The sequence below is a fragment of the Epinephelus moara genome, chromosome 9 (assembly GCF_006386435.1).
Source record: "Epinephelus moara isolate mb chromosome 9, YSFRI_EMoa_1.0, whole genome shotgun sequence".
NCBI classification, from domain to species: domain Eukaryota; kingdom Metazoa; phylum Chordata; class Actinopteri; order Perciformes; family Serranidae; genus Epinephelus; species Epinephelus moara.
Genome location: NC_065514.1, coordinates 5,036,985 through 5,045,755, shown reverse-complemented (window position 1 = coordinate 5,045,755; position 8,771 = coordinate 5,036,985). Strand labels below are relative to the sequence as shown.

General features: G+C 40.9%; 1 protein-coding gene across 3 annotated transcripts in view; it reads right to left on the bottom strand.

The window, feature by feature from the left end:
* mef2ca (myocyte enhancer factor 2ca) overlaps positions 1–8,771 on the bottom strand; it is a 46,982-nt gene that overhangs the window by 21,451 nt on the left and 16,760 nt on the right. For all 3 annotated transcript variants that reach the window (XM_050052602.1, XM_050052605.1, XM_050052604.1), the window contains 2 exons: positions 6,723–6,889; positions 2,475–2,678 (listed from right to left, as the gene is read on the bottom strand). In XM_050052602.1, the coding sequence (XP_049908559.1) occupies positions 2,475–2,678; positions 6,723–6,776 (258 nt within the window). In that variant the 5' untranslated portion in view covers positions 6,777–6,889. The remainder of the gene's footprint in view (positions 1–2,474; positions 2,679–6,722; positions 6,890–8,771) is intronic.

The window sequence follows — 8,771 nt, the reverse complement described above, 5'->3', positions numbered from 1 at the left end:
CAGCCGACAAATCTGCAGCAACTGTGTGATGTCATCATGTCAATATGGACCAAAATCTCTGAGGAATGTTTCCAGCACCTTGTTGAATCTATGACACCAAGGATTAAGGCAGCAAAAGGGGTATGTATGTTGTACTGCACCTAGGTACCACACTCTCCCTCCAAAGCAACAAAAGCACAAGGAGAACAAGACAAAAGACCAGGAGAGGAGGCTGGAGAGCAGCGAGAGATGTAAACGTGGCTGCAGATACAGTGAGAGCAGTAAATAAGCCAGCTGGTTCACACTGTGTGGATACGCTGCAGAGATGAAGAGGCTGCCTGGACAGATTATAGTAACGAGCTAAACAGGATTGTGGCAGATTACAGAGGATTACAGAGCAGGTAAGCCTGGTTCTGAGGGGGCCTGCCAAGAGGCCATGTGGTGGGTCGCGTGGAGGGAACAGCTCAGGTACAAGCGCACATACAGCATGTACATGTGCAACACGGTAAACACAACAGCAACACGGGGATCTTCCAAAACAAACTCAACTCTTTTAGTTTGTTGTCACAGGTTTACAACTGGTTTCCTGTCTTGTTACTGATCAGTTTATCAGTTCAGCCATGCACTGCTGCTCCACACACAATGTCTGATATCAGAAACATTAGTCTGCATCTTTTTATGTTTATAATTCACTGTTTCTTATGATGCTTCATGATCTGTAGGTATAAAAATTAACTTCCTTCTGTGCTGCAGCAGCTCCTGACTCCTGCCTGCTCTTTGACATCTGACCACATAAGCTTGACCTTGGTGACATGGTGAGCTTAGCAAATGTCCACAGAGCGTGTGTGAGTGTGTGTGTGTGTCCACAGAGGCATACACTTGCTATTGTGTTCTCCTAACACTGTTACATAAGTCAAAGCAGAACAAGGTTCAGTGCAGTGCTGCTCTGTGCTGCACACACTGCTGCCACACACACTTTTATGGTCTACAAATGAAGCTGAGGGTCTGAATAACTCTGACACACGACCAGTTTCTAATTTTAATAACCTCACACCCCTCTCAGACAGTTGTGGCACCTAGACACTATAGAGCTTTGAAAGTCTTTGAGTTGTTGTGGTTTGCACATTACATGCCTGATCTGTGACTGGGGCTCACATATTACAAGACATTTCACTGGAGGAATCTCCGACAAGAGCGTCTGGTCTCTGAACTATATTTAGTCAAAAAAAAAAAACACATGCGAGACGTGATACAGGAAAAGACCATAAGCGAGATTGGAGTATCGTGATCATATCGTATCGTCGATCCTACGGTGATTCAGAAATACTTTATTGATCCCCGAGGGGAAATTATTTGTACCCCTCGTTGTTTGCGTACTGATTTGCGTCAAAAAATACGGAAAATAAGGACAAGAACATGGACGAAAGAACCGTTGGGGAGACGTGGGAACAATAGCTTCTCCTTCAGATCTCTTCCTGTCTTGATCCACTAACTGACACATTCGGTTGATGCAATTGTAAATTAAATGTTCTTCAGTTGAACAGAATTGGCATACATTTAGACACTTATTGTTGTCCGCCAACTGGCATGCTACAGCTGGTAGACAGTGACGAGTCCACAAAAATATATTATCTCGACTGTTTAGGTCACAGACTGTGCCAAACGAATGTCAAATACCGTCTTCCTCCATTTAGCAGTTGGGGGCAAATACACGTACCATTACACCCCTACTGCTAGGTATCTCTTAGGCGTCTGCGACACATCGGCACATCTCTCAGAACACATCTATGAAAGTTCACGTGGTTATAGTCGCTTATTGGAGGAGGCGCGGGTTTGCCTCTGACCTGAACCTTCTGGTGGCAATCTCAAAAAACTGACTGCGAATGGTAAATCTGGGTGAAAATCAAGTAGTGTGACGACTTCAAATGTTAAGTTTTATTTGACCAACAGTCCAACACCCAAAGATACTCGGATTATAATCAAAGAGCTTTAAGAAACCACGCAAATATCTTAATTTAATATTATCATTAAGTCGTTTAGTTTACAAACTGTTTGAAAATAATGAAAAATTACCACAAATAATTACGTATGAACAATGTGATGTCTTAAAATGTCTCTTTTTATCCAACCAACAGTCTAAAACCTAAAGATACTCAGTTTATCATTGCATAAAAACAAGAAAGAAAGGCATTCAGCTTGAACGATAACTTAAATGACCAGTCAATAATCAAAATAATTCTGCCAGTATATTAAATCAATTAATAGATAATAGTATTTGTTCGCTTCTGGATGAGTGCAACAAGAAAAACATGCAAAACCATTGAGTATTTACATTTAAGAAGCTGGAACCAGAACACTTTTGCTTAAAAAAATACTTTAAAAGTTTATCTATTATCAAATTAATCATCCAAATGTCCCTTAACCAACTAACCAGTTCATCAACCAGTTGTTTCGGCTCTAAAGCCAGTACGTGTATATTTGTGTGTGTGACTTACGTCCACGATGTCGGAGTTGGTCCTGCTCTCGTGCGGCTCGTTGTACTCGGTGTATTTGAGCAGAACTTTGTCCATGTCGGTGCTGGCGTACTGAAACAGCTTGTTCGTGCTGTTGAAGATGATGAGGGCGATCTCACAGTCGCACAACACGCTCAGCTCGTACGCTTTCTTCATCAGACCAAACTTACGTTTGGTGAACGTCACCTGGAGAAAAGACAGAGAGAAGAAACGACATAAGAACGTCTTCATTGGAGGATTTAGATCTGATTAAAGGGACATCCTGAAACATTTTTTACAAACAATTCTTGAAAGTATTCTCATGAACTTTGGAACAGATATTCATGTTCCCCAGCGGATGGACATACAGACTAAGGTGATCCTCTGACTTTTCCTTTAGCGCCACCATGAGGTTGACGTTTGTAGTCCAGACTAAAATATCTCAACAACTTCCTAGCTGGACTGCCATGACATTTTGACATTCATGCTCCCCAGAAGATATTATCACGGTACTTAGATCACGATACGATACTATTGCGATACTATTATTTTGCTGCAGTTTGCAGGAGGTCTGCAATGTTTGCTTCTGTCCAGTGTTGGTTAATTTTTCGGCAAAGCAGGTTTAGCGTTAGCTTTGCCGTCAGCGGCTAACGCTATGTCTGGATGGTGGCGTGTGAGGTGAGCCCTCATGTTCACAGTATCCCAGAGTATTCTATTCTCATATGACACTGTTTGCAAGTCTCATGTATCATTTCCAAGTCGTCCTTTCCTTCCATGTTAAAAAATCCCAAATAAGTCCAGACATTTGATTTAAATGCCAATGGCGCATTTCTGATTTCTTTCCCCAGTGCTTCCATCTTTGTTTTGATGAACTTCCTGCCAAATGCCGCTGACTGAGACCTCAGCACCATCTAGTGGACCGAAAAAGCATCTGATTTTATTATTCTAGTACCAAAAACTGTATTAAATGCGTATTAGCAAAAATAATTAATGTATATAATAAAAGATTGATACTTGGTGTTTGTGTATTGATACAATATCGCCACGTAAAATACTGCGATACTATGCTGTATCGATTTTTTCCACTATCCGTAATTCCCATCAGCCTCAGTTTGACTCTGTTTTTACTGCTAATTAGCTAATTTTAGCATGCTAACCTGCTAAACTAAGATAGTGAAGATAAACGTACTTAATAAACATCAACATGTTAGCATGCTGATGTTAGCATTTAGCTTAGCTTAAGAACAGCCTCACAGAGTGGGTAGTGTGGCTGTAGACTCTTAGGACTCTATCTTATTTAAATTTAAAACAAAATTTTGTTTGTTTCCATTCATCCATTTGTCTCCATTCATTTCAGTACAATATGAAGTGAAGCAGTGTGGACTGTTAAAATCAATCTGCACTTAAAAAGCATTACCACACATAAATAATGTACGTGAACGCAGACTTTATGTTCAGTTGTGATGGATTACACAACTCCTGCAAGTTTCAAGAGTCTGCTGATTGATTTTCAATACTGTGCTGAAAAAGAATGGAAGTCAATGGGCTGCCTGAGGTGAAACAGAAAATGGACAGCGTTGTGCCTACTGTGAATTACAGCTTGGGGTTTTACTTTTCAGTTCCTTGAATTCACCACGTTTGTCGCTGGCTGAAAATAGGTTTGAGACGAGCAGTCAGACGATCAGGTTGTACACAAGCAGATAATTTAAAAACACTTTATTTTGGAGGTTAAACAGGAAAACGGGTGCACCTGAGATATTGGTAGCAATCCCTCACTGCTCAGGAAAACCACACGGACACTTGGGTGAGCGCGGTAGGTCAAAGTTGAGGCAGGAAGTCCGTCTGTTGTTGTTGTTTACAATAAGTTTGGGTCATAATCTCACTGTTGGCCTTTGTTTTCTCTGCTAAATACGTTTAATTAACCTGAAGGTTTGTTTCCAACCTGCGTGATCGCCTGACTGCTCCTGTTTGTTGCCATGTTGGACCTATTCTACGCAATATTGCTCCCAGATGTCAGTAATTAACTTGATGAGTTTAATGTTATTATAACTGGAGCTATGAAAATAAAGTCGGAATAAACCAGAGTTTTTCTTTTGATTGCAAAAAAGGAGCTAAAACTTATAAACACACTGGTGTGCTCCTTTAAAGATAAAGATACACAACACACACATACACACATTAGTATACCATCACACAGGCCAGGGAAGGACTGTGATGAGGTCAGTGCTGCCCTGCTAACGGGGGTCAGGAAGCATATGTGCCTGCATTTCCTGTCATAACAGGAAGAGAGGAACCGCTCCCCCAGACAAGACCTGTGTGTGAGTGTGTGTGTGTGTGTGCATTTGTGTGTGACACAAGCCCCATTGACAATGAGCTCTCATTACTCAACTGTCATATCTCTTGCATTGAGCCAGCAGGCCTCTCGTGAGGATCACATGACATGATATCACCAGTTTGAGGAACTGCAGTGTGTCTGCATGAGGCTGGTTTTGTGTTTGTGTGTTTAAAGCTCCTTTTAAAGACACAGAAAACTTTACCGAGCTTCGTGTATGTGTTGGGGGGATGGCTTTTTGTCACTCGGACATCAGTAACTTTATTCAAATATGAAAACACACCTACCAAAACACAATATTTGACACCTGTTACACGAGAGGAAGAGGATGCAGGAAAACAGTGATGAGATTTAGAGTTTAAATCTTCCATTCTCTTATAGGTCGTAACTTAATTTGCAGCTAAAGACTAAATGAATGTGCGACACGAAAGACGAAAGATGTTGAATTCTGAAGTCTGTTTTGACTACTGATATTGACTTTTGGGGTGGCTACAATATGTTTTGATGCTGCCCCCATCCACAGCAGTACACTGCTAGTTTCTGTGTTGCTACTTCTGCCTGCTTCTCTCAACTGGAGGCATGCAGACTGCCATCTACTGTAGGTAATGCACTGACTATGGATAAGTAACCCACGTAAAAAAACAAACAGAACTATCCCTCTAATGTCCAGTGTGTATGATTAAGTGGCATCTGGCAGTGAGATTGCAGAAGTGAAACTTTTGCCCCTGTGCCAAGAGTGAAGGAAAACTGGTGGATGACACGAAGATGTGAAAAACATAAATGGCCCTATCTAGAGCCAGTGTTGCAGACATATGAGGTCACAGCGACCTTGGCCTTTGACAACCAAAATGTAATCAGTTCATGGGTGAGCCAACTGGACATCTGTGCGAAATTAATGGAAATTCCCTCAAGGACTTCTTGAGAAATTACGTTCACAGAATGAAACAGATGCAAGGTCACAGTTACCTTGACCTCTGACCACCAAATTCTAATCAGTTTGTTCTTGACCAAGTTGCCGTTTGTGCCAAATTCAAGGAAATTCCCTCAAGGACTTCTTGGGAAATTGCGTTCATGAGAATAAGACAGATGCAAGGTCACAGTTACTTTGACCTTATGCCACCAAATGCTTATTAGTTTATCTCTTACTCAAAGTAGATGTTTGCTCCAAATTTGAAGTAATTCCCTCAAGGTGTTCTTGAGAAATTGCATTCAAGAGATTGAGACAGATACAAGGTCACAGTTACCTTGACCTTATGCCACGAAATTCTTATTAGTTCATCTCTTACTCAAAGTAGATGTTCATTCCAAATTTTAAGTAATTCCCTCAAGGTGTTCTTGAGAAATTGCGTTCATGAGAATGAGACAGACGCAAGGCCACGATGACCTTGACCTGTGACCTTCTGTGACCAAAATCGGATCAATTCATTGTGAAGTCCAAGCGAACTGTGCCAGATTTGAATAAATTTCCCTCAAGGCATTGGTGAGATATCGTGTTAATGGCAGTGAGACATATGAGGTCACAGTGACCTTGGCCTTTGACCTTTGACAACCCAATCTGAATGAGTTCATTGGTGTCCATTTGGTGTTTGTGCCAAATACAAACACTCATGGACTGCTTGAAAAATCGCATTTATGAGAATGAGACAGACACAAGGTCGCAATGACCTTGACCTTTGGCCTTCGACAACCAAAGTTGTCCAGGTGAACGTTTGTGCCAAATTTGTAAAAAAAAAAAAATCCATAAAAACATAGTTCAGTTCAGGCTTGCATCGGGTTAAAAGTGTCACGGGTCCGACCTCCAAAGACTGATGTTGTGACTTTAATGTTAGAGTGAGAAACTGTAGGTTTATTCAGACATGAGATCAACATGTGAAAGGTGGTGAAGAGGTGAAAGGTGTCAGAGTCTTCTGTGCACTTACATGTCTGTTGCGTTCATCCATAATCCGTGCTATCTGAATCTTTTTTCTCCCCATCTTGGCTATTTTGTTTTTTCTCTTTTTCACAAACGTCGTCTTCTTCTCTGGCTCCTCTGATTGACTTCCAGATCCTCACAGTTTTTCACTTTTCAATCCCAAACTACTGGCTCCTGCAAAGAGACGCAAACAAAACATCATCATCATCATCAGTCCCAGCCAAACTCACACATGCCTGCACACGGATCAGAGGTAGAGGATGAACTGGTTTTAGGACTCTGTGTCACAGCTGAAGTAGGTGGCGTGTTAAACGACAAAAGATTGCAAAACCGAACTCAAACAGAAACATGTATGAACAACACATTTAATTACAAAAAAAGGATTGCGTGTGGGTATCATGTCGTGCTGTAGTGTAGAGTGTAACCGCCATGCACGCACAGACAGGCAGCGTGTTGTCTGTTTGCATGCCCGTCCATTCATTGCTGCATGTATCCCCCCGACACGCCCTGAAGCCCAGCTTCCTTAGGGGGTTACTGTATGCTCAGGAGGAAGTGAAACAAGCGGGCATGTCAGAATGCAAATAATAAAGAGACATAAGTTTGGCTCCGTCGTAAAAAACATCTGGAGGTCTTTCAGAAACCATACTTGAAGGCAGGATTTCGTTTTTACCGCTCGCCAGAAAACTTCCTCTCTGGGTGGAGCTGAGGTAGGACGAGCAAGGGGGAAACGTGACGGGCTGAGGTTCAGGTCATTAAAAATAATAATTAACTTTATTTATAAAAGACATTTAATACAAAAAGATGCAATAAAATGTGCTTCACAAAGGCAGAAGCACGACACAGAAACATTAAAAACCTGCAGAACACACAAAGAGAATTGAAAAAGAGATTTAAAAATGAATACAATTATAAATAACTAAAATATTGTATCTATTGGCGACTGTAAGTTTTACTGGAAAAACCTTTTGCCTTTGGAAAGAAGGCGTAATCACAGCTCAGATTTACAAGAGCGGCAATAAAGATTAAAGTGTTGAAAATAAACGAGCATTAAAAATAGACTCATATAAACTAAAACCTGATTATTAAAATGGAAATGAAGCAATTAGGCTTTAAATGATAAACAATATCTGATTACTGTAACACACAAAAAAAATATTTAACAGGAAATTGTGGTTTATGTCCATCAAACCTGAATTTAAACGTCAATGAGCTGTAAAATTGCTGCAGGCTGCAACAAAACCAAGTGTGTTGACTCGTCTGTGACCTACAGTTACCCATGAGCCCCTACGTTGCGTTAAATGTTTATGTGTATCTTCAGCAAAGCATGAGGGAAGAGACACTGAACGTGAACAGTGAAGTTATTCCCCAAATTGTCTGTTATAAACATCCATCTCAGTTTACAGATCTATTTCCTGCTTTAACTTTCAGTATATCTTCTCCAACACTGCTGCTAAACCTCCACAGCTAACCCCCCACTCACACCCCTCACATTAAACCACTCACTCTGGAATACTTCACCCCCCAAATGACCATTTAGAGGGGGTTACTGTCGGTTGAAAGAACATTTTAATACTATAATTGAAACTTGAAATCATTTTGTTAATGGAAGTTTGTGTAAAAACGTCTGTCCGTCCTGGAAGAGGGATCCCTCCTCAGTTGCTCTTCCTGAGCTTTCTACCATTTTTTCCCCGTTAAAGTGTTTTGTTGGGGAGTTTTTCCTGATCAGCTGTGAGGGTCCAAAGGACAGAGGGATGATGTATGCTGTAAAGCCCTGTGAGGCAAATTGTGATTTGTGATATTGGGCTTTATAAATAAAATTGATTGATTGATTGATTGATAAAAAGTCTCCCCTTAGAAAATAACTAACATAAAGGGAAGATTTAACCAGGGCTGCCCCCCTAATAGTCGACCAAACGTTCGTCAACTTGGAAGGTCATTAGTCGGCAAAATTTCATTGGTCGCTTAGTCACAGAAAAAAAAACATGAAACTCTATTAGGAGCTGCGCCATGTCAAAATAAATCCAAACATATATATATACTGCAACCCTAGCTGAAT